Here is a 25,455-nt window from a genome sequence, read left to right on the forward strand (position 1 = left end):
CCATACAGCACAGTAGCTTTCACAAGATACTTGCATTTAACCATGCTCCAAAGGAATTCCAATGATTGTGCCCAGACTCAAAGGGCAGTACCTTAGAGATAATACCAGTCACTTCATCACTATGTACTAATACCTGGAGGCTGGGTCCCACCACAGTCCATCCTCCCCTAGATCTGTGTCCTATAGGGCAAGAGCCAAGGCCTGGCTCCCTATGGGCCACAACATGGGAAGGAAGAGGACAGCCTCCTCAGTCCAACTTGAATCTGAATCTAAAAGCTCGAGTCAATGTGAACAAGTCAGAGGATACCTCCTCTCCCCAGGTTCCAGTCTTCACTGTGACCAGGCTCTGTCCCACTGCCATGATGCGCTAGAATCTGCTCTAAATGAGGACAATGTGCTAGATGGTTCCTAGCATCCTGGAAAGGGTTGGCACAACCACAACTGTGTGATTATGCCAAAGTGGGTCTTCCTGGCATGAATCTATGACTGTGAGTGTGAGGGCAGGCCTGAGTTCTGCTCTCACTGACATTTACAACATGTTGCCTCAGGGGGGTACTCTGCCCTCTCCCCCCACATCCAGATCCCCTGGCCTGTGTTTCCTGGAAGAGGTAGAAGAGGCATCTTGAAGTCACTGACATCTGAGAATGACGGTGCCATTTAAGAAGCAAAACAGCACCTCTTCACCTGTGTTCAGTACCTCCACACAGATGGCATCAAGTGAGAATGTGCACAGCTGGGACAGAGGCTGCTCTGAGCCTGGGAGGCAGAGCACCCCCCTAGGCATCTCTGGAGAACAGATTTTCCAAAGATGAAAATTTAATCACATGGTCCCAGTGGTTTCCCTATAGTATACTGGCAATGGGGAGAAGCAAAAATCATCTGTGCAGAGGCTAAATGGAAGAAAGGCAGGAATATTAATGAGCATCCATTAAGGCTCTCTCACTCTCTCTCTTTCTCTTAAGCCTAAGGAAATAAGATATTCAAAGGCCAGAGAAAGATTCAGAGGGAGAGAGCCTGGCAGGAACACCAAGAGAAGACCTGCAACTGCTGGTTACATAGTACCCTGGCTTCCTTGCTTGAGGCCAACAGCAAATACCTGCCTGTCACAGGCTAACCTGGGACCCATGAGGGGACAAGGAGAAGACTGGTTTTAAGTTCCTGCATGGTCGATTTGTAGGGTATGGGGCTTTCTCTTAAAGGTCCAGGAGGAGAACTCTGGGATCCTCTACTGCTGCCTTGATTTTGCGGAGAAAAGTCACAGCCTCTCTGCCATCAATCAGCCGATGGTCATAGGTCAGGGCCACAAACATCATAGGCCGCACCTCCACCTGTAGAGGGTAAAGGTCAACAGGTCTGTCACCAATAGGTCAGAGAAAGCTCTGCAGAGGGAGGGAGATGGGAAAGTGCTGCCCTCAGGCAAGCTCTTAGTTCCAGAGGCTTTCCTATTAATGTGGCCACTGCATACTTATCATATTTTCAAAGGCCAATCTTTACCCTTAATGCAAAGCTCCTCTACTTAGAAACAAAGAATAAACAAAGAGAAAATAGTCTCACAACTGCCCTTAAAATAAAACAACACAACATAATCTGCCTTGTCCACCCTCCAACTCATCTGCTATCTACAGAAAGCCTTCCTCCTCTGTTTGGGCTGCCTGAAGCATTGCAATTACACATCCCCCACCCCTCCCCTCCAAAGTTCTAGGGATTGAACCCAGGGCCTCAAACCTGCTAGGCAAGTGCTCTACCACTGACCCACAGCCCCAGCCCATAGTTACAATTTAAAAGAAAAAATATTTAACCTGGAGTGCACAAATTCTCTTGACACTATGCAAAGTTGGGTGACCACTTTTCAGGCAGAAGATCCATGGCTTTTCAATTCACAAAGGAAGTAATGATCCCAAAAGATTCTAAACCCAGGAGTCTGAGAAAGTTTTTTTCCTATCAATATATCTTTTAAGGGCTAGCTGAAGCCCCTTTATCATCTAAGGCCTTAGAAAATTTCCAAGCCTTATCAGACAACTTCAAAGCTCCTAAATTCTTGTGCATTCTTGTCTTCTGTTTCCCAGGGACAAGGTCCATGACTGCAACTCTATCCCCCACTCTCTATAGCACCTAAACAATGAAACATTTTAATTGGTCCTAGAGGAAGGGCAAGTCTCCTCAATGGTTCTCAAATATGCTGAGATGGAATTAAGAATCTGCATTTCTAACAAGTTCCCAGATGATGCTGATCCATAGACCACAATTTGATAGTGAGTGCCTTAGCTGTTAATTATATACTAAGAAATGAAACTTAGGCCTAAAATTATAGTGAATGCTCTATAATAAGCCCTTAATTGGACTGCACTCTCATCATCACCCAGCTATTAGGTAGGACCTTATAAGCAATAGTTCCTACCTTGCCTCCCACAGCCACTGGCCTGTCAAAGATGGCGTGCATGCCCAGGATGGCAGACTGAGGGGGATTGATAATGGGCGTTCCAAAGAGCGAGCCAAAAACGCCTCCGTTACTAATGGTGAAAGTACCACCATCCATATCTTCAATGGCAAGTTCATTCTTTCGGGCCTAAAAACAGAGTTCACAATTGAAACATTAAACAAATACAGATTCCTTCACCTAAAGAAAGTAGGTCCATATCTGAGGTAAGTAAGCTCATATCTGAGGTCAGTACTACACCCTCCACCTTCAGCATGACAATTGCTTAGCTGAGGTGACTGTGTCAGTGCTCCAGAGAAAAGGCATGATTGCATAGAATTGACCTTTTCTTCCCCCACCAGGTCTCACTTCATGAGATTTCAGTCAACTAAGCATGCTATGCTTAATCTTCTAGGGCACTACTTTCCTCAGTGGCTATGTATTTCTTAGCTGGCTCTTCCCACACCTGCCCAGCAGCTCTCATGCACACTTCTTTCTACCTTACCTTCTCTCCCAGTTCACTAATGGTTCGTTCTATATCTGCATAATTCATAGTTTCCACATTCCTGATGACAGGAACCACCAGGCCCTGAAAAGAATGAAAAAACATTTTCAGTTGCAAATTAACAGTACCCTTTCTAGTTACAAGTCCCCTACCCAGGATACTTTTATTACTCACCATGATTAAAAGTCTAAGACATTTAAGTCCGACATTAAAAGAACATGGTATGGTTTAAAAAAAAAAAAGGTTACTTTTACTAACTACCTCCATTCCCCACCTCCTGCCCCAACATACCCGTGGCGTGGCCACCGCAACACTGATGTCAATATAATCCCTATACACCACCTCTTTGGTTGCATCATCAATCACTATGAGAGACAGAGAAAAAAAAGGTTACATATAACTCCCCAGGCCAAGGCTAATAAGCTAATATTTCTATTAACAGAATAAAAATCTGCAGTTCTTGATACAGTGTGGGCTGACCAATCAGCATAAAAATAATTACATTACAAATGGCAACTGGCACACTACTTACTCCTATCCCAAGCAATGATAATATTTCCCAAGTTCCCTAACTGAGCATATATTCTGTGGCAGCCCTCAGAAGTGCTCAATACACAGGCTCACATGGGATTAGAGAGCATCAAGTTCTTGTTACTACCCCTCTTAAGCCCTCCCTTAGCACGGGATGGCTAGTGTTAACAAAAAAAGGCCACTCAGCAAAGAAGAAGGGGCATAGGCACGCTGCCCATTCTGCTTTCAACAAGGGGAAGAAGGAAGCTTCTCTTTAGGAAATGGAGGGGGAACTAGTGGTCTGGCTTTTAAATATGCCAACTTGAGACAGCAAACCAGCAGCTGAGAATTTACGTCTAGTACTCATAAGAAAACAAAGGCTTGGGAACCTTCTCCACAGATAATAAGTCTATGCTGTACTTTATATAAGGTACTGAAGAAAAGCATGTAAAGTAAAAGAAAGTCAGAGAACTTTTTAAAAAAATATTTTTTAGTTGTACATGGACATATTTTTATGTGGTGCTGAGGATAGAACCCAGTGCCTCACATATGCTAGACCAGCATACCACAACTGAGCTACTGCTACAGCCCAGCCAAAAGAACTCTGAAAGATGCCTATGAGCATGGGAAGGCATAAAAGAGGGGGGCAGGGAAAGGGAGAATGCCAGTCAGGAAAGCATAAGAATGGAAGAAACAAAATGAGGAACACATTGGGGACAAAGTCCACCCTCCTATCTACCTAGAGCACAGCACTCTATGGAAGTGACTAGGCTCCAATTTCTAGATCTTTTGCTGAGGATTGCAAAAATATCACTGCTTGCTCTCCAGTCTTCCAAGGGATAGAGAAATGTTTTAATAGGAAGAAGAGAACTGCTTGTTAGGTCAACACTTCAATGACGTGGGTGAATAAAAAGTTGAAAGAAAACAAGTACCAAGTCCATGAAAGTGAGATTCCCAGTGAGGCCCATCAACCTGAGATCAGAGGTCAACCTGGAGGACTATGTCAAATGTAGAGGCCAGGCTCCAAGAAAACAGGGCCCACGGGGATTAGGGGTGGGCAGCCAGAACATGAGCTCCTATCCTGACAGGAGGCACCAAAGAGAGCTGGGCTGCCCCACAACTGCCTGCTACCAGAGCAAATGCCAAGCTATGCATCAGGAAGAGAAACTGTTCTGCCCACTTTGTGGAGAGAAATAATCATGGTGGCCTTTCAGAAAAGTACATTAAAAAAAAATCTTAGCCAGACACATGGCATATGCCTATAATTCCAGCAGCTTAGGAGGCTGAAGCAGGAGGATCGTGAGTTCAAAGCTAACCTCAGCAACAGCGAGGTACTATGCAACTCAGTGAGATCCTGTCTCTAAATAAATAGGGCTGGGGATGTGGCTCAGTGGTTGAATGCCTCTGAGTTCAATCCCCAGTACTTAAAAAAAAGAAGAAAAGAAATCTCTGAGGAAGATGGTCAAGTTATGAAATAAAAGCCTTGGTCTACTAAATGTGGGAGCAGGTCTGTGTGTACACCTACCTTCTAAGACCTTTGCAATATTGGCCACCAGAAACTCACCTGCATTTATAACAGGCTGCTCCTGCAAGGCAAAGGCTGAGGCCTTCACAAATGCTGACATGAAGCCTAGTTTGAGATTATGTTTCTTCAGGAAAGCATCTTTGTGCCGAGCTCTCATATCCTGGATGTTACTGTAAAAACATATTACAAAAGAAAACACAAATGAAGCCTTGATTTTAACATTCAAACATGTTTCCACCCAAGTACACAAATAGGCAAAGCCTTTCCCTTACTCTGGACCATCTATGTTTAAGTTGTTTTTTTTTTTTTTTTTTTTAAAATGTGCTGTTAAGGATCAAACTCAGCACCTCAAAGATGCTAGGCTAGCACTCGCCAACGGAGCCACAACCCCAGTCCGCCATGTTTGAGTTTTGAAATAGTTTACTAGAAGTCAACACCTTGTTCTTTCATAAAAACTGGACAGAAAGGAATCCGGGCAATGTGTCTTTAAGGTGGGTTGAGTCTTTACAGGGCTTATTATGTCCTAGAAGTCACAGATTTCAGTAACAGAGAATATGAATGAGACATAACATAGCACAACATCCTTGCCCTGAATGAGAAAAGTATTTCTAACTAAAATAGTGAGATATCTACCTTGAGTGTGTGTGTGTGTGTGTGTGTGTGTGTGTGTGTGTGTGATCGGGGGGATGTTTTAAAGTATAAGCAAAGTCTATAAAACAGAAATATTCTTTTCATTTATCAAAATTATTTTCAACAACCACCAAACCAGATTTTAGCTTCTTTGGGACATTCTCTTATCTGATTATCAGAGAAAAATAAAAACAAGCCAGGAGCAGTGGTACATGTCTATAATCCCAGCAACTTGGGAAGCTGAGGCAGGAGGATCTCAAGTTCAGGGAAAGGCCATGAAGCTTAGCAAGACCATCTCAAAATAAAAAATAAAAAGGGCTAGGGATATAGATCAGTGGTAAAGGGCCCTGGGTTCAATCCCTAGTACCACAAAAATCAAAATGACAAAACCACCCATGGGCTTATGGTTTTCATGTGAACAAAAGCAGTCATGATTATCAAGGAAGGGTAAACCCAGTGCTCTTTCAGGCTCCTTGGAAGTCCTTCATATTCTCAGAGTTAGGAATTCCTTCCACTTATTCCTTGGAACAGGTACTAACATGCAGCATATGTGAGAGTCACAGCTAAGCACCTGGATACAAAGAAAAGACAAACTGCTTGCCCTTAGATTAGTTTAATGAATGTGTTTTTCTCGATATTTAGAAAAGTGGCCCTATGTAGAGTGAGACCTGCTACCTTCAGTTTCAGCAGCAGGACCTTGCTTCTGAGAGACCTCTGCAACATGATTAGCCTTTGGTCTGTCAGGGCCAGTTTTTTTCACATACATGGTGAAGAGTGAGAAATGGCTTTACCATCATTTTGCCTCAGAAACCTATGTATTTATCGGAATAGCTATTCACAATGGAAATTGAATTTAACTTCATCTCAGGTCCAAATGCTTGGTTTTCCCTTTCCCCCTATAATGGCCTAATTTGACATTACCATGAAAGCTAAGATGTGATACAACTTTAAAATACCCCCTTCAGACCTTTTGTTTTTGAAAAAGGAAATTTTTTTAGACAGCCTGATTGGGTTTAAAATGTTTGTTTTCCTGAGTCTAACCTTATTTAGTGCTAGGATTACCACCCTAAAGACATTATTGGATCCCAAGACACAAGGGCTGCAGAAGAGGGTAAGAGTAGTGATAAACATCTCTGCTCTCAAACCTGCAGGAATGCCATTGTCTGGTCATTAAGTAGTTTCTATTTCAGAACTCTGTCCTTGGAGGCACAGCTGGGACAACAGGGAAAAGGAGGAGTCTCAGAAAGGCCCCTTATGGGTTAGCTGATGGGCACAATATCCAAAGGGCACTCAATCTAAACGAGATTACTGGCTGCAGTGAGACCCCAAGCCATTGTTAAGGGATACCTCAATTAGCCACTGAAAGGAGATCCAACTCTTATACTTACTTTCCAATTGAGGCTGTTGGAACAACTGCATCTTTCAAGACCACAATATTTACATGTTTTGTCTTAAGAAAGTGGATAGAATTTCAAAGTTTCATTCAATTTGTGTACAATTTGGACCTAATGCACTGAAACATAAGCTACAACCTTTGTGATTCATTAGGCAAGGTCCTTCCCTGCACACTATGAACAAGAAATCTTTGACTAGAATGACATCCAGTCTCTTTAGGAAGCTTCCCAATAGAATGGAGATTTCTAGTACAATTAGCCACAGAGCCTTATCTGGTTAACAAAGCCCTAACACACTGTCAATAAACCACTCCCTCCTATTTTTCAGAACTCATCCAAAGGAAAACAAATTTCCCTAATGAAAAGTAGATGAGCAAACTTAACACTCAGGACAAAAGGAGGCAAGGAGATCCCCTGAAGACTTACTAATACACCTCCTGATTTAATATAAATTTCTTTCTTGGCCTTCAAAACCAACCTTCTTTACCACTCTTTCCCATACATATTCCTCAGGGTAGAAATGATCTAACTATTTCTTGTACTTTCATGACTGTTGTCATGATACATACCTTTCATTAACACTGTCTGGAACGACAATGCTGCTTGTCAAAATACTAGTCATTCCTGAAGGCCTGTTAAAACTTCCCCAGGAAACCTGCCCTGATCCTACCTTTGCAACCTCTACTCCCAACTTCCAAAACAAATGAGTTTACTCCTTTCTCTATTCATCCTTATTTTTATCCTTCTGACACTTCTTTCTAGATTTTACTTTGTGTTTATCCAAACCAAACAATAAGCTACAGGGAGTCAGGGCTTCTTTTTCACTCATTTTTATATTATACCCCCTAAATTCCATACTTTAGTTCCTTGTTTACAGTAGGCACTGAAAATGTTTGTTAAATTTAACTGCTTTCTCTTCCCTACTGTGCTGATACTTGTATGCATTATTATTGTTGTTATTATTATTATTTTGTGGTACTGGGAATTGAACCCAGGGGTCCTCTACCAACGAGCTACATCCCTAACCCTTTTTATTTTTTGAGACAGGGTCTTGTCAAGACAGGGTCTCTGCTGAGGCTGGCCTCAAAATACAATCCTGTCTCAGCCTCCTAAGTAGCTGGGATTACAGGCATGCTTCACTATGCCAGCCATCCTTTTAATTTTTTCACACAGGGTCTCATTAAGTTGCCCAGGCTATAATCCCAAGTAGCTAGGATTACAAATATGTACCACATGCCTGGCTGCACACATCAAAATCTTGAAGAAAACAGGTGGGTCAAGAATTAACTCACTATAGAAATGGGTAGAATAAATTAGTTCCTTTTACTCTTCTGAGGTTTTTATTTTAAAACAAACTACTTTCCATTTCACACTCAAAGCTGGGAAAGCAAGAGAGATGACAAGCCTCTGCCTTTTGGCTGGTATGATTCTAAACTGCTCAAGAACATGTACAAGAAGCAGTCATTGTGGGAAAGAAGCAAGGTGTGTTGCCCCTGCTCTGGCATGATGATGAAGGCTCTCCATCCAAAGGATAGTCCTGGGAACAAGCCCTGTTTGCCTGGTTGCTCATTTCTGGCAATCTAACCCTAGTCATCAGAATTTAAGACTATTAATAGCCTCATTTACCAGAATTCACAAGATTCAGGTATAAAAGTCTAAAAGGCTAAGTTTTTTAAGTCATAGAGGAAACAAACATAATATTAGGAAAGTCATTTAGAGGATGAAACTGGTAAATTTCCCTGTGTAAGTCAACTACAAGCAAAGCAAAGAAGTACCTCTCGCCCATCAAGTTAGTTTTGGGAACAGCACTAGATAGTCTCTCACTGGGGCAAGATCAAGGCATGGGGAGGTAGAGGGTCTAGACATCCCACCTCATGTCAATCTCATTGAAAGTAGTCAGCATTGCACACGTATTCTGGGCCTCCTTCAGACGCTGAGCAATGCGCTGCCGCATCCTGTTCATTTTTTCCTGAAAGCAAAAGTGAACAAGAATTGACAATCTGATCTCTCTGGATCAAGTATTCCTCAGTAGGCAGAGAGAGAACTCAAGAACTTGCCAAGAGTAGATGACAAGGACTACAGTATTTAAATATAACCAGGGGAGGAGGGATGTTCTGGGGAATGATATAGGCCAAATTATATTGTTATATCGTGTACATCCACAAATAGTAACAATAAATCCTATCATTATGTACAACTATAAGGCACCAATAAAAAAATGTGGAAAGAGGAAAAATAAACAAATAAATAAGTATATATATCCAGAGTTCTAGGCTTCCCCTTTCCTGTGGTGGTCTTCTTCCTCTGAGCAAAAGCAACAAAACCTGAGCCAAAAGTACTACCTCAGATATGCCTGATGGTTGACCAAGAATGGAGGTCCAGGAAATGGTGTGATTTAAAAACCAAAACCAATTTATGAAAAGGAAGAATGTGGTATAGGTCTAGACAGCCTAAGAATCATTACAGAATGGAGATTTCTGTTGACAGAGGCTTGCATGAGAGTAGCTACTTGTGGAGCGGAAACTCATGAGCAACATACTTTTGAAGCTATAATATTTTTAGGAAGTATTCTCAAGCAGAGGAACCCACACTCTTGACCAAACTTCCTTGAGGTTTATGTCTGCCCGGACAGCTATTGTTACTATGTAGTATATCCCTTAGCTGCAGTTAAGTATCCTGGAAGTATAAGAATAGAACTCTCAGTACATCATCTGTGTGAAGTATTTGTATCATTATGGAAGGTACTATTCCTTGCAAATATTTTATACCTAAGGCATTTCACTGATGGCATAACAGTGAAAAACCATTGGATAAGTATGCAGAAAACCTCAGATTCTAGAGTTCTATCATTTAATGGTTATGTGACCACAAACAAGCCATTTCCTATACTCTGTCTTTTCAAGGCCAAGAGAATAAATTGCTAGCCATTCAAAGGTGGGCACCATCATACCCAAACTCCATTAATCAACTAACAGGTAACATGCAAATGCAGTAGTTCTCAGATGCTTACCCGATGTTCTGAACGCACACCTTTGCCAGATCCTGGCTCAGCTAGTGGCGGAGCGGCAGTGGGTTTTATTGCAGACACTGAAAATGAAAAGAAAAGGTACAGCTGATTAAGAGACAGAAATATTTACTGAGCACATGCCAGTGCTTTCATACTGTATTTTCACTTGAAATATTCTGAGGTGTATTAGTATAATTCCCACTCCACATATGAACAATCTGCTCAGAAAAGTTAAGTAACTGGCCTAAAGTTACAGTGAACAGAAAGCTGGGATGCAACTTTAAGTCTTCACACATAAAATCTAGAGACCTTTATACATAAAGCAGCCAACCTGGCCTTTTCAGAGCCACAGTTGGTCTCATACTATACCTCGTTCGTGAGGGGACATGGTATTAAACAAAGTATTCTTCTTTCACAGAATGACACATGGGAGTTAGAGGCTTACCTGGTTTGCTAGAAGGAGGTTGTGAAGGTGAGGGCACTGGTGGCATCTGAGTGGGTATGGGTGCTGCAGGGGGAGGAGGAGCAGTTGATGTTGCAGGCTCTGCTTTTGGGGCTGTGGCAGGAGCTTCAGCTGGCTTGGCCTTAGCAGGAGCAGCTAGAAAACAAGAAAAAAAAATTGCTATTGACACTGTCTGGAATGGAAAGCAACCAAATCACAGAAACCAAGCAGAATTCAATGGCAAAAGCCCTATCTCCAATCCATTAATAAATGTCTACTGGGTATTTGCTATATTCAAGACCCTATCAGACATGCACAATGACATAAGGCACTAATCTCTATTCCCCAGAGTCCCTAAATGTCCTATATCAGATAACTGCCTCAATTCAGATAACTGGCTTTCCTGATTTCACAAATATCTACGGATCATGAAATTCTGCATGTACTTCCAAAGCTTCTACTCTGAACCCAAGGAAATGAAAACTTCCAAGCAAAAAAAAACCTAGGCAATTTAAAATATTAAAACACACACATAGGGCTGGGGATGTGGCTCAAGAGGTAATGCGCTCGCCTGGCATGCATGGGGCGCTGGGTTCGATCCTCAGCACCGCGTAAAAATAAAATAAAGATGCTGTATCCACCGAAAACTGAAAAATAAATATTAAAAAATTCTCTCTCTCTCTAAACACACACACACACACACACACACACACACACATAGACATATTTCTAATTATAATAGTATGGATACTCATCTTCTATTTCAACTTCACATGTAGAAGACTATTCTTAACCAAAAAAAAAAATAAATAAATGTTTAATCAAGGACTCATTTAAGCTTAAGAGTTCAAAGTATTTCTTCCAGGATGACTATCAAAAATCAATGAGGTGGGGGCTGGGGATGTGGCTCAAGCGGTAGCGCGCTCGCATGGTATGCGTGCGGCCCGGGTTCGATCCTCAGCACCACATACAAACAAAACAAGACAAAGATGTTGTGTCCGCCGATAACTAAAAATAAAATATATATAAAAAAAAAAAAATCAATGAGGTGGTAAAATAATAAATCTACAACTTTAAATTAGATGTTTATTTCAATTTTTACCCATCTGGATATTATATCCAGTTTTATATTTAAATTACAACTTTCTTTTGATAGTAAAAAAATGAATGATTAGAAGATGAACTTCAAATTCATTGAATCTTGGAATCTGGAAGATTCATTCTTGCTTCCTAGCCTATAGAGATTTTCTCCCCAGTGTGAGTGTCTGGTTTCTCTCTGCTTGACTATTTTAACAATTAAAAAGAAACAGACCTTAGTAGTTACAGCATTTAAGAGTCAAAAAAACCCAGATATTTTCTAATCTCTAATACTGATCATGAGGTTCAATAGATTCTTTTCTTTCTCATTTCTTCCCAAGAGAAATATAACCCTTCTTAGAGATGTTATGAAAGAATAAATGTGAAAAGAAACTACATGAAATGAAGGGAGGGGGAGCCTGTAATCCCAGATATTGGAGAGGCTGAGGCAGGCAGATCAAGGCCAGCCGAAGTAACAAGTGAGACTTTGTCTCAAAATAAAAATTGTTTTAAAGAGGACTGGGGATATAGCTCAGTGGCATGAGGCCCTGGGTTCTATCCCTAGCACCACCAAACAAACAAACAAAAGATGACAACTTTGCTTCATAATAGTCCCATGAAATAATTCTTTGTCCTCTAGTGTACTGGTTCTCAGTCCTAGCTTGTATCAATATCACCTGAGAAGCATTAAAAACATAACCCAGGGCTGGGATTATGGCTCAGTGGTAGAGCACTTGCCTCACATGTGTGAGGCACTGGGTTCAATTCTCAGCACCACATATAAATAAATGAATAAAATAAAGGTCCATCAAAAAAAAAAAAAAAAAAAAAACCATAACCCAACTATGGCTGAGGATGTAGCTCAGTGGTAGAGTGCTTGCCTAGCATGGGAAAGGGTTCAATCCCCAGCACAGGAAAAATAAAGAATCTACCTATGATAGATTGTGATTTATCAGATCATCTGATACATGTGATTCTGATGCCAGGGTTGGAAAGGGGAATCACTATCTTTAGATATCCTCTTCATTTTCTATTGTATCTTTAAGAAAAGGTCCAGTATAAAAAAACACCATGGAGGGCTGGGGATATAGCTCAGTTGGTAGAGTGCTTGCCTCGTATGCACAAGGCCCTGGGTTCAATCCTCAGCACCACCAAAATAAATAAATAAATAAAAATAATAAAATAAATAAATGAAATCCATGGAAAGAACAGAGAACTATGAGGTTTATTCTTTAAAAAAAAAAAAAAATTATCTACCCCCCTCCCTTTTTAAACTACCCTTTTCTTTTATTACTTTTTAGTTGTAGATGGACATACCACCTTTATTTTGTTTATTTACTTTTATGTGGTGCTGAGGATCCGAACCCAGTGCATCATACATGCTAGGCAAGTGCTCTACCGCTGAGCTAACCCCAGCCCTAAACTACCCTTTTCTTTTAAACCTAACATTTAAAATTCCCTCTATATAAATAAAAATATTGTTCTTTCTTTTCCCTCAACTAAGGGCAACTGGGATGCAAGAGTCTTTGAGGTTTCGGGGAATTATTAGTACAGTATGCTCAGCCCCAATCCCAAGGGGGAACACTGGAGACCTTGACCACCAGGAGAACTTCTTTACCACCAGTTTTCCTGAGTGTGAAAAGAGGAGTGCCTCCTTCAACTTTTCCCCCATCAGGTACCAAAAGAGCTTCAATTACGCCATTTGCTGGTGATGGAACCTGCACAGATGTCTGGAAAAAGAAGAAAGATGGAGAAAGGGCTGACATTTTTACACAGCATTAGCCAATTAATTACACAGAATCTCCAACATGAGTTACAAGAGTTGCAACATGGTTAAACAAGGCCCTGCAAAACACCTGAAGTCACACTTTCAGAGTGGGAGCAAAGACAAGTCATTGCTACAGAGAAGATTCACCAGTTCTTGGAAACATTAAAGTAAAATTCAGTTAATGTGTTTCCAAGAGACGAGTGGACAAACAAGTGGAAACAGCTCATGTACCACAAAGGAAAAAAAGAAAAAGCTACCAGGTTAAAAGTTAGAAAGTTACATAGTTCATACCTACAGAACAATCTAAAATTAAAACTTTAATAAACTGCTTCTTTTTAATGAGTTACTCAAACACTTTCACAACTAAGGTTAGAGCTAGTTAAAAATTATCTTTAAAAAACACTGCTGCTTTAAATCCTGCTTCTTCTTAGAGTGAGAAACCAAGGGTTGATCATGAAAATTTGTCACTAATAAAAGACAAACCCACCTTGTCAGTTTCAATCTCACAAACCACTTCATCTTCTGCAACTGTGTCTCCAACAGCTGAAAACACAAAAGCTATTTATTAGAGGGGGACCTCCAGAAGCCACAAAACCCCTTTCGGCAAATGTGTTACAAGACTCCTCTCCTATAAGGCCAAGGGAAATAGGTATATATGTGGGAAAGGTTCCACTGACTAACATAGGGGAAGTGGAGACTTTACTAAAACTTAAGAAGTTGATGCTTAGCATGGTGGCACATGCCTGTAATCCCTATGATTCAGGAGACTGAAGTACAATTGCCAGTTTGAGGCCAGCCTCAGCAACTTAGCAAAGCCCTAAATGACTGGGCAAGTCCATAAAAAGGGGTGAGGGAACGTGGCTCAGTGGTAAAATGCCCCTGGGTTCAACCAGGGTTCAACTTGAGAGGAAACTAAATCCTACCTTTCTCCCACCTGACATCTCCCTCTGTGACAGATTCTGCAAAAGCTGGTGTGTTGACTGTAATCACATCATCCTCTAGGAAAAAAGCAAAAAGGAAAATCATAAGTAGTTCATTTGTTTTTTCTTTTTAATTAAACTCAGTTTGTTCTTTCTATTAAAACTCCATTCACAGGGCAGGTACTTACTGCACACAGCTGTAGTTCTGAAGAAGCGAACACTGAAGACACTACTGTTGTTAATGCTACGAAAGAAACATAAAAGTTAACTCCTTTAGCAGGCGAACTACTCACATTTAATCTAGTTTAGGTACCATGAGTCACCTTTCCTTTAAATCAGTGTTTCTTGACCAGAGTGCCCATCCATGTCATCCAGGGGAACTTTGTCAAAGTACACATGTTTGGGCCAAAACCAGAGAGATTCTGACTCAGCAGGTAGAGTCCCAGTGCCTGATGACCTGGCTGTCTTAAAAAGTGTCCTGTGCTGCAATGAAATGTCAGTTCTCAAAAAAGACAAGAGACTTATATTTGGTTCTCTAGAAGAAAAAAATTAGCATTTTCGTCCTTCTTTTGCAGACACACGAAAATGACTTAGCTTCCAGATAGGTTTCTTTCTTAACTAACCAAATCCATGTAAGATGCCCTCAGGGATACATGGTGATACATGTCAGATATAATGGTATTTCTGTCCTTGAGATTACAAATTTAGATCAGATAAGGCAGCAAAGTAAGATAGTTACTTGCAAGTAAAACAAGGTACTCTGCCAAAAAAAAAACAAAAAAACCCCCACAAACCCACATATCTTGTATTTTGTTCTCTTTGCTAAGAGGCAGTGTACAGATCCATCCTGGACTCCTTCCAAAGAACCTCACTCAAAGACAAAGGCATTTTCTCATATAGCATTTACATTAAATAGAATAAACTTGAGAACAATATCATCTTTTATGCACAAAACCAAGAATAGTTACCTCTGGGGAGAGGGAGATGTAGCTATGTAGGGTAACTTTATACAGTTTGAAAAAATGATTTGGAATGATAGGAATTTTCATCTTTTACATTTCAGGACTCTCTGGATATTCTACAATAAGCATCTTTATAACAGAAAAGCAAAACAGATTTAAAATTGTCTTTAAAGATGTTTATAATGCCACAATAACTTTTTAAGGTCTATCTAAAAATCAAAGAGAAAAATAAAGTTATTTTTTAAAATACAGAATACAAAATGTATGCGTAAAGTTTGTAACCATGTGAAAACACATGCCCATAGATAAGAACTAACAGGTAACATGCAAATGCAACGGAGAGTGCTCTGCCAGATACCCAGGAACCTGAAGCAACAGCTGCTACTGAGAAAAGGCATTCAACAGGGCTAGAAGACAAAAATAAAGAAGTCTTCTCATTAATACCCCTTTTTTGCCTTTTGAATTCTGAGCCATGTAATTATTTATTAAATAAAAACATAAAAATTTTAAAAAATTGTTTTAGTGTGTTTGTGGTATTAGGGGTTGAACCACTGAGCTACGTCCCCAGCCTTTTTAATTTTGAGACAGGGTCACGCTAAGCGGGCAAGAAATGGCTTTAATTCTGTGATCTTCCTGGATCAGCCTCCCAAGTTGCTGGGATTATAGGCATGTACCACCATATGTAGCTTAGAAAATAGTTTCATAATAAAAGATTAAAAAAAGAGAGAGAGAGAGCTCAGGATGTAGCTCAGTGGTGCTTATTTAGCCTGTGTGAGGTCCTAGGTTTGATTGCCAACACCTCAAAAGACAAAACTAAAACCAAAATAAAACAAAGTGGATAACTCATTCACTCATTCACATAACAAAAAAATGGGTATTAGATTAAGGTGACCCAATTAGGGTTATCCAACCCAAAGATTAGATTTTTTTTTCCATAAATCACTTTCAAATACTTATTTGTTGTATTTATTATATAGAGATTAATAACTGCCCCATTTTCATTTAAATTGCAGGTGATATATTTTGAATCTCTAAATTTTTTGCAGAGGCAGAGGGGTGTTTCGAGAGTTGGGGTTGCAATATTGGGGACTGAACCCAGTGGCACTATACCACTAAGCCCCAGCCATTCTTTTGTTTTCTGAGAGAGGATCTCACTAAGTTACCAAAGCTGGCCTCCTGCCTCAGACTCCCAAATCACTGGGATTACAGGTAGGTACCACAGCACTTGGCATTTAAATAACTTTTAAAATTACAAAAGCATTAGATGTTCACTGCATAAGCCTTACATAGTGGTGCATACCTATAATCCCCACTATTCTGAAGGCTGAGACAGGAGGACTGCAAGGTTGAGGCCAGCCTGGGCAACTCAGCAAGATCCTGTCTCAAAATAAAAAGGGCTGGGGATGTAGCTCAGTGGAATAGTGTCCCTGGGTTCAATCCCCAGTAACACAAAAGAAAAAGAAAAATATTCACTGCAGAATATTAGGAATGGCAAAAAGAATGTTTATAATGGAATTGTACCAAACAATAGAAAATGGAATTACTTTGTAAAATGCTTTTTTCTACTTATCATAGTGTAAATGTGTTAACATGCTATAGCGTAATTAATCCCCTACTGTCATTTTGAGGGAAATCTGGGTACACCAGTTTTTCAGTGTAGATTCCTAGAGGTGAAATTGCTAGATCAAAAGGTACAATGCAATTAAAAGACTTAAAACTGCCAAATTGCCCTCCAAAAATATCATAGGAATTAATATTTCTTGTTGAGTGCAACATTATCTAAATTGAGAAAAAAAATCTTAACTGTGATGCACAGTAAGAAAGCTAATCTGCTGACTCCTCACTTTGAAGATTCTCCCTGTAGAGAAAGCAGCTCATAGTTCTTGAACAAGTTGTTAGAGAGCATCCTTTAACTACCACCATGAAAATAATTGGCATACAGAGCAACATTCATAAGAAGTGAATCTGAAATACACAGAGGTGGCCCTTCTCCAAATGCAACATTATGCAATAATAATATTCCTCCAATCTAATCAAAGTCCCAGAGCTCAACTAGTCTGCTTTTTCTGTTTCTAAAATGAGTAACTATGCTGCCAAGAGGATGCTCTCAATCTCCACAATACATGTCCCCTCCAGTCCTTCAGCTGTGCTTATATCCAACTAGAATATTTAGGAGCACTCTTCTATACCTATTCCCATAAAAAGTGGGTTCCAAGTTAACTTTAGTTAATAACCAACCACCTGATGACAGGTACACTCTTGGTTCAAACCTGACATGAAGCTGAAGCCCAAGGTACATCATAAATAAAAAAAATGATCATCAAAGTTAGATCTAAGGACTCAAGATACCATCTTGATTTCTAGGTCTCAAGGCCAGTGAAGAAATCAGATAGTCAATTTAGAATTGGATTCTGAATACCCCATGGCCACATATCTGTACTCCCCAGTGATACTTACACAATCTTCCTGCTGTCAGGGTAACTTGGTCCCTGACATAAGGAGACCCCTGCAAGAAACAAAACAACTCTTAACCAACAACTCTTATCTTACACAGGATACAAGATGGAAAGGGAAAAGAGATCTGCTCACCCCCTAACCCCAAGACAGAGCAGGACCAACTGCAGTTAATGACATAATCTTTATCACACGAGAGTCCTGCTTCTCAAACTTTTCCACCAAAGTAGCCTTAATGGCAGAGAACAATGGGAAGAATAGGTGTTTGGGAAGGGAAAGGGGAGATATCTGATGACACAGCCCAAAAGAGTTTTACAATCTTATTTGCCTTAAAAGTTTACAAACTTTCATTATTCCTATGTTCTCATAATAAAAGGTCTCTACTTCCCAAGTATTCAAATACAATTGAAGATTGGGGAAAACAAACAAACAACAACAACAAAAAAATGTGATGGCTGATCTAGTGACTTTACATAACCTAACTGGAGACTCAGGGTAGTGGATCTGGGATTGAGTGGATTGGGCTGGAAACCTTACTCACTGAACCCTAGCAGCAAAGACTGAGCTACTTTAGACCCAAGGTCTCCAGATTGTCCGAAGATTGAGCAAATCATTTCCCCACCTTTCAGTTTATCGTCTTCTTGTGCTCTTTCTGAAGCCCTTCACCTTGGTCACTCTCAAAAAGGTGGGAGCCCCTTTTCTGCTCACCAACTGTGCTTATCATAAATTTTAACTGCATCTCCCTAACTGATGTTTAATAACTACAGACACCTCCCCTGAATATATTCTGTGTCTTGTGGTCTTTCCTCTCTCAGATCTATTAACAACTTTTCCAAAATCCTAGGCTCAGAAGACACCAAATGAGATAGCTCCTGCTTATGCCTACCTCCTCATAAACATTCCCAAGTTTTAATTCTCAAGTAAGATGCCTCTAGCCTAGCAGCCAGTGACTATGCAGTGCAAACTCTTGAGTGCAGCATGTCTTTGAAGTAGAACACAATAGTATATACCAATTTTTGGAACCCCAAGTCCAATTCAGAGCTCAGCCTATAGCAGGTTTCATTTGTACAGTGCTTTTGGGTTATAAAAAGTTTTCACATAATGACCTCATTTTTATTTTCAAGTTTCCCAGCAATTCTCTGAAGTAAAAAGACCATCTGCCATTATTCCTATTTCATCTACAAGTAGGGTTTCTGCCATTCCTATTTCATCTACAAGTAGTGACTACTCTAAAGTAAATCCCTGGGGCTGGGGATGTGGCTCAAGAGGTAGTGCACTCGCCTGGCATGCGCGGGGTGCTGGGTTTGATCCTCAGCACCACATAAAAAAATAAAATAAAATAAAGATGTTATGTCCACCGAAAACTAAAAAAAAAAAAAAAAAATTAAAATATTCTCTCTCTCTTTAAATAAATAAATAAAGTAAATCCCTGAGCCAAGATGCAAACTCCCCAAGTGCAAGGCTCTTTTTTTTGGTCCTGTCAATCTAGAAAGTGGAGAAATGTTTTGACATCTTTCAGAATTCCAGTTGAAAAGAAAGTTTATTTATTATCAGGACTGGGAGTACAGCTCATTAGTAGAGTGCTTGCCTAGCATGCATGAGGCTCTGGGTTCAAACACCAGTACTGCCAAAAAAAATAAAAATAAAAAGGTTTATTATTGAGAGTCCAATACACACTGTGCTGGATGTCATATGTTCTCCTGACTCTTAGGATAAAGTCCAAGCACTTTACACTGTCATGAACCATCCAGTTCTTTCTATCTTTCCAACCATACAGGGTTCCTTTCCATTTTTATAACTGGTCAAATTCCTTCTTGCGTGGAAACCTTTGCAAAAGTAATTCCCTTTGCCTGGAATATCATTTTCCTGACTAATACCTATGTACTCTTCAAGTCTCAGCTTAAATGTCACCACTTTTAGAAAGTCTTTACCAACAAGCTGGACTACATCATGCTCATCACAACATGTCCTGATCTTTCCTAGTAACCACATATAAATATGTACTTAAGTGTGCATAAACACGTATTTGCTCTCTCTATCCAGCTAGCCCATAAGATCTCTGAGGGTAGAGACCATCTGTATCCCATCACCTAGCACAGTGGCTACACACTGGATTAAGCACTTAATAAATGATCTGTTGAGTATGTGAGCAAATGAGAACACAGTGGGTTAAGATTTGGACTGAGGAAGGAGTCAGGTGGACCTGGTTTGACCAATAGTTGGCTGAGTGACCTTGCCATGACACTTAACTCCTCTTTTTTGGATTATGCATTTTTAAAAGAGATCCTACCTCTCTTGCTACTTGATGATTAACTAAAAAGCACAGAAAGCACTCAGGACAACACTTGACACAAAGAACCCTACAATAAGACTGATTGATTTAACATATATTTATACCAGGCATATAAAAATAATAAGCTATGTAAGATACATTATTAATAAGCCCACCTTAAAAAATACAAACCACTATTTGGATAAAATCTAAACTCCTTCCAAGGTCTCCACACCATCTCTATCTCATGACAATGTCTCCCTTAACAAAAGTGGTCCAGCCAAATCACACTTTTCCAGCTCCAAAATACCATCAACCTTTTTCCCTCCTCAGGGACCTTGTAGATGTTATTCCTCCCTTTCTTCTGCTGTTTTCTATGCTTGCTCTGTCCCATCCTTCAGATCTCATCCTTAATGTCACCAATTTAAAGAAATCTCTTCAGTCCATTTTCATATTTCCTTCTCAGCACTTACTAAAATTTGTGACTGTTCACTTGTTTAGCAATTCACACCATGTCCCTCCCACCAGCCTGTAAGCTCCAGAAGGGCACGAGGACAAGAACTGTTAATAGCCACATCCCTAATGAGTGCCTAGCTGCACAGTGCCTGACACACAGTAAAACCTCAATAACAAGGGCTGAATGATTAAATGAGAGTTATTATGATTAAGTAGCATATTGCTTCACTCCTATGAACTGAATGGTCTTTGAAAATTAAGAAGAAATATACACCCAGATTTCCTCACACGCTGCTCTGCCCAGGAGGAGAGCATTTTAGGTGACGGCAAGGGCAGAACTTACCAGGCAGGGAACGTCTCCCTAGAGGGCAGTTCCCCTGTTGAGAAAGAAGACATTATCGACGTCACCCAAGATGAAAAGAGGGAAGAAACAGCTTTTTAGGTGCACACTTCCAATGCTGATGACAGGTGGATCTCACAACTCCAAAGGTAATATAAATGCAACACACTGGGTCTGCCAAACTATCTCAAATTCCCAGTGGAATGGCACCCACTGATTTTAAGAAAGGAGGAGACGGACTCCGGCTCCAGCTTGGGGGCCGCACCGCGCCTCCTCCCGAACTGAGTCAGTCTAATGTTGGGACGGGCGCGGCTCCCCAAGCCGGGTGAAGGGTGGGGTACAGCAGGAAACGGTCGGCGCCAGCTGCCTCGGGAAGGAAAGGGGCCGCCGGGCTCCAAAGGTCCGGCATGACCGTCCCGAGGACATCGGCCGGGCCCCCAGCCGCCCAGCCCGCGGCCTCCGCGTCCCGGTGCCCTTGGTGTCCAGCCTGGCCACCGAGCTGCGCTCCTGCCCTTCAGGCAGCCCGTCCACCCGCCAGCAGGTTACCCACCTGCCGGAGCTCCGGCCCAGGCAGACCGTACCTTTTGGAAGGCAGCGAGCGAGCGGCTGAACGCCCGGGACACGCAACGGGACCGGGAGAGCATCGCGCCAGCGGAGGAGCCGAGGGCGGGCGGACACCGGATATAGGGCCCGGCAATAACCGGAAGTGGGGTGGACCGCTGCACCCGCCAGGCGGGGAGGGGTGTTCGGAGCGAACCATTGGCAGGGGGTGGTATGAGCAGTGCAACCCAGTGCTTCGCGGTTCGGCTTGCGAGAGCCGGTAGCGGGAGGGCGCACTAGGAGCTCGCTGCGCTGCCAGACACCCAGGGCTGGTCCTCCTGAAGGTGTCTACACTACCCAGCCACCTCATCGCCCCCAGGTCAGGCCTTCCCCGCAGGCTTGAGTTTGGCGCCTTTCTTTTCTGGGAACCTAGGGCACCAAGCCATTTCGCCTCTGCATCACGGGAAGAGAACGAAAAGGAGGGCACAGGTTTTGGACTTGGCAGTCAAGCCTGACTGATCTTAAGCTTGTGTGGCTTTCATTGCCCTTTTATGAACCTCACCAACTAATCTTACTTCTGCATCATCGGATCTTTGCCAGTCTGTAGAACAACTCTCCAGGCAAACTAATTGTTCCCCATGTTTCCTGTGTATTTTTGGAATTTGTTGGTTTGTCTTCCTACTCCTAGAATATAAACCCCTAATCTCATGAGATTTACATTGTGTCTTGTTTACTGCTGTATCCCCTGCACCTGAGACAGAGATTGACTAGGTTATGTGAGCTGAATTTCTTCCAGCTGCCTTAAAATGAAAGCTCATGGCATCCCCACTCCCTCCCCTTTTTTTTTTTTTTTTTAACTCTGTCAAGTCCTCAGGACGCTGAGTAGTAGTCCATCTTCCTAAAAGAAAAGATGTTTCAAAAACGTCTGGTTGAATGAATAATGAATGAACATATGAATGGATGAATCAACCAATCGCCTGGTGCTTGTTGGTGTTGGTTCTTTTACTTGAGTTATTTTGCCTAATCCTCAAGACCTTCACAGAGCCTTCTCTGACTCAGACCCTACAAGCACTGCCACTGGAATTCTGGAGTAGTGAGTAGAATCCCTAACTAGAAATAGAAAAAACATCCATGCCAGCTGCTGCCCACAGTCGATTTCAGCATCCTTCATCTGAAATATTTTCAAAGTTTCCTAAACAGTCCTGAGCCTCCACTCTCACTTTCTCTAGCCCATCCTTCACACCTCTATCCAAGATCCTTCTGAAATACAAACCTAATCCTGTAACTCCTCTGCTTAAATTGTTTTAGTTGCTTCTCCCTATCTATAGAATAAAGTCCAAACTCCCCAACTTGTTCAGGCACCTGATAATCTGGCTTCTACTTCCCGTTCTCACTGACCCTGAGCTTTAATCATACCACACTGTTTGTTGTCACCCCAATCTGCTATTTCACTCCTTCTCATCTTTGTGTGGGCTTTTCCCTCCTATTTGCCTAGGGACTTCTAATCATCCTTTAAGTCTCTTTCCAAATCCCTTCCTAATCCTTTTCTGGCAGAGTTGACAGATACTTTCTCTATGCTTCCAAAGTAGTGTGTATCTTTGCCTTGCATTATATGGTAATGTCCTTTTTATTGTCTGTCATTTTCCTGAATGTTGTGTTGTGCACAACACGGTGCCTGGTACTCTGTGGGTACTCAATAAGTATTTGTGAAATGACTAAATATTTTTGTGCTCACAACACTGCTGGACACAGCTGAAGAGTCTAAGAATAACCAGGAGCTATGGCAGTCTCTTGCTGGGGTTGCTGTTGCTATTTCTTAGATAGCTGCTTAATTATTATTTATTTTTCAGCTGTGATTAAACCCAAGGCCTCACCCATGTTAAGCACATGGTCTACCGCTGTGCTACCTTTCCAGTTGCCCCCCACCAATAACTGCTTAATTCTTTCTTGCTTTTTAATGATTAATTTTTAAGGTTCTTCTCTAAAGTTTAGAAGCTCATACCTGGTTACAATGTGGCAAAAATTTCTCCTGGTTTTAGTGATCACCCTAGTTTTATAGTCTTAGACAACTTTCACACAAATATATACAAACACACCTGTGCATAATACTATGCAAAGTTTCTTTCAGATGAAAAAAAAAAGGTTGAAATTGATTTCCTTGAATTCTTCTAAGACCTTCCATGGGATCCAAGGTGCATCCCATAAGCTAGCACCCTCTTCTGCATTGGGAGCCTCCCAGAGCACAGCATTCCCTACTGGGACAGGAGTTCATGAATATGTTATAGTGTGGTTCAAAAGAGAATGTTTTTTAAAGTATTTTCATTTATATATATATATATTTTTTTTTCATTCAATGGGGGATAAAAGTCTATGTGTATGTTTTATAGAAAAATAATAAAAGAGCTGGACATGGTAGCACATGCCTATAACCCCAACTTGAGAAACTGAGGCAGGAGGATTGCAAGCTCAAAGCCAGACAGCAATTTAGTGAGGCCCTAAGAAACTTAGCAAGATCCTGTCTCAAAATAAAAAGAGCTGACAATGTGGCTCAGTGGGTTGAACACCCCTGGGTTCAATCCCCATTACTACTACTATTAATAATAGTAACAACAACAATAATAATAATAATAGAAGAAGAAATATCCATACTTCCCAGCTTAAGGAATGGAAAAATCCTGTGTGACCCTCCTGGATCATCATCCCCAGATAACAATGATTATATTGAATTACATGTCAACCATTCCTTTATTTTCATTATAGCTTCAATATGCATGTGCATAGTATTTTGCCTATTTTAATTTATCTATTTAGTGGTACAGGGGATTGAATGCAGGGGTGCTGTACCACTGAACAACATCCCCAGCCTTTTTAAAAATTTTTATTAAATATTTTTAGTTGTAAATGAACACAATACTTTTATTTATTTTTTCATGGTACTGAGGATCAAACTCAGTGTCTCACATGTGCTAGGCAAATGCTCTACCACTGAGCTACAATCTCAGTCTCTTATTTTTTAAAATTTTGAGACAGGGTCTCACTAAATTGCTGAGAGTCTCACTAAGTTGCTGAGGCTGGCATTGAGCTTATGATCCTCCTGCCTCAGCTTCCTGAGTAGCTGGGACTATAGGCATGCACCACTTTCCCTGACTGGTTTTCATCTATTTTTTAAATTGCTAAAAGAAGAAAAATATATATTTATATATTTATTTATTTAAAATTACAATAAAGAACAATTTTGTGTTTTAAGAAAGGATTAAGGGATGGGGTTGGGTTCAGTGGTAGAGCACTTGCCTCACGCGTGTAAGGCACTGGGTTCGATGCTCAGCACCACTTAAAATAAATAAATAAAGCTATTGTGTTCATCTACAACTAAAAAAATATTTTAAAAAGAAAGAAAGGATTGAGAGGCTCTGTTCATAGAACATATCGAGGGGTCAGCTCAACTTGAATAAAACACTCAGCATTCATTTTACTTACTTCAAATTCCCCAGTATTTGTATGTGTGGTCTGACCTATGCACTCGCGTGCTTGCTTATGTATTTATGAACATTACTGATCAGATGGTAGGTGGGGCTATACCCTGCCTCTCCATCTCTAGGCTCCATAAAATCAGGACTATGCCCTGTAGTCACTCTGTATTACCTAGATTCCATCTATCTATCTCTATTCAGTTGTAATTAAAAATAATGGATAGAGGAGTACACAATGAAAATCAAGACATTTTGGGGGTGTTGCCTGGTTTTGAAATGGAATTAAATCAAATTTCTGCATCATTCTGTGACTTCTTTCACTGCATATAAATACCCCTGTGTGAACAATAAAAGTTTGCAGCTTGATCAGAACTTTTGTCTTGCTGTCACCTTTCGTGTCTCTTGTCCCTTCATTCCTCCCCATCTAGGTTCGCTGCCCACGTTGATGTGTCCTGCCGGACGGGACAGTTTTGAAGATTTATCCATGTTGAAGAGTTGAGCTGTAGCTCAATCAATATCATTGACTGAGTATTATAACATCAACTCCATTTTCCAAGCTGAAGGAGAAGATAGCAAAATTTGAGTGACATTGAGGGGTTGGATTGGGGTAGTGAGTTTTCCTCACCTGTCAGATATGGGCACTTTTGGGCCTAGCAACCAGCCTTCCCAACAGTGTTCCAACCTCTGCTGCAGGAACAGGCCACACGCACAGCCTCTCTTCTTCCTGCACATTTGAAATGCTATGCTTTGGTGTAGGACAGAATTCA

The 25,455-nt window shown here is 41.0% G+C and overlaps 1 protein-coding gene and 1 long non-coding RNA gene across 2 annotated transcripts in view; one reads left to right on the forward strand and one right to left on the reverse strand.

The window, feature by feature from the left end:
* Positions 1-21,369, reverse strand: Dlst (dihydrolipoamide S-succinyltransferase). The gene is made up of 15 exons (XM_027931568.2): positions 21,260-21,369; positions 20,682-20,715; positions 17,614-17,662; positions 14,383-14,438; positions 14,198-14,272; positions 13,762-13,817; positions 13,125-13,236; positions 10,433-10,585; positions 9,991-10,067; positions 8,852-8,949; positions 4,996-5,126; positions 3,213-3,286; positions 2,922-3,005; positions 2,399-2,566; positions 1-1,328 (listed from the first exon to the last, which is right to left on the reverse strand). The coding sequence occupies exons 1-15, from the start codon at positions 21,320-21,322 to the stop codon at positions 1,194-1,196; spliced, it is 1,365 nt and encodes a 454-aa protein (XP_027787369.1). The 5' UTR covers positions 21,323-21,369; the 3' UTR covers positions 1-1,193.
* LOC139704669 (uncharacterized) overlaps positions 20,639-25,455 on the forward strand; it is a 10,906-nt gene continuing 6,089 nt past the window's right edge. Inside the window, exon 1 of the long non-coding RNA XR_011706551.1 lies at positions 20,639-20,827. This is a non-coding gene — a long non-coding RNA (uncharacterized lncRNA). The remainder of the gene's footprint in view (positions 20,828-25,455) is intronic.

Source organism: Marmota flaviventris, chromosome 2 (genome assembly GCF_047511675.1).
Source record: "Marmota flaviventris isolate mMarFla1 chromosome 2, mMarFla1.hap1, whole genome shotgun sequence".
Classification (NCBI taxonomy): Eukaryota; Metazoa; Chordata; class Mammalia; order Rodentia; family Sciuridae; genus Marmota; species Marmota flaviventris.

Bases quoted from the DNA above. Each gene is read 5' to 3' on its own strand.
- Dlst (XM_027931568.2), bottom strand. From the start codon at position 21,322: ATGCTCTCCCGGTCCCGTTGCGTGTCCCGGGCGTTCAGCCGCTCGCTC. The intron at 14,273-14,382 runs GTAAGTACCTGC...CTTTTTTCCTAG, and splicing joins CAGAACTACAGCTGTGTGCA to AGGATGATGTGATTACAGTC. The intron at 13,237-13,761 runs GTGGGTTTGTCT...TTCTTTTTCCAG, and splicing joins GTGAGATTGAAACTGACAAG to ACATCTGTGCAGGTTCCATC.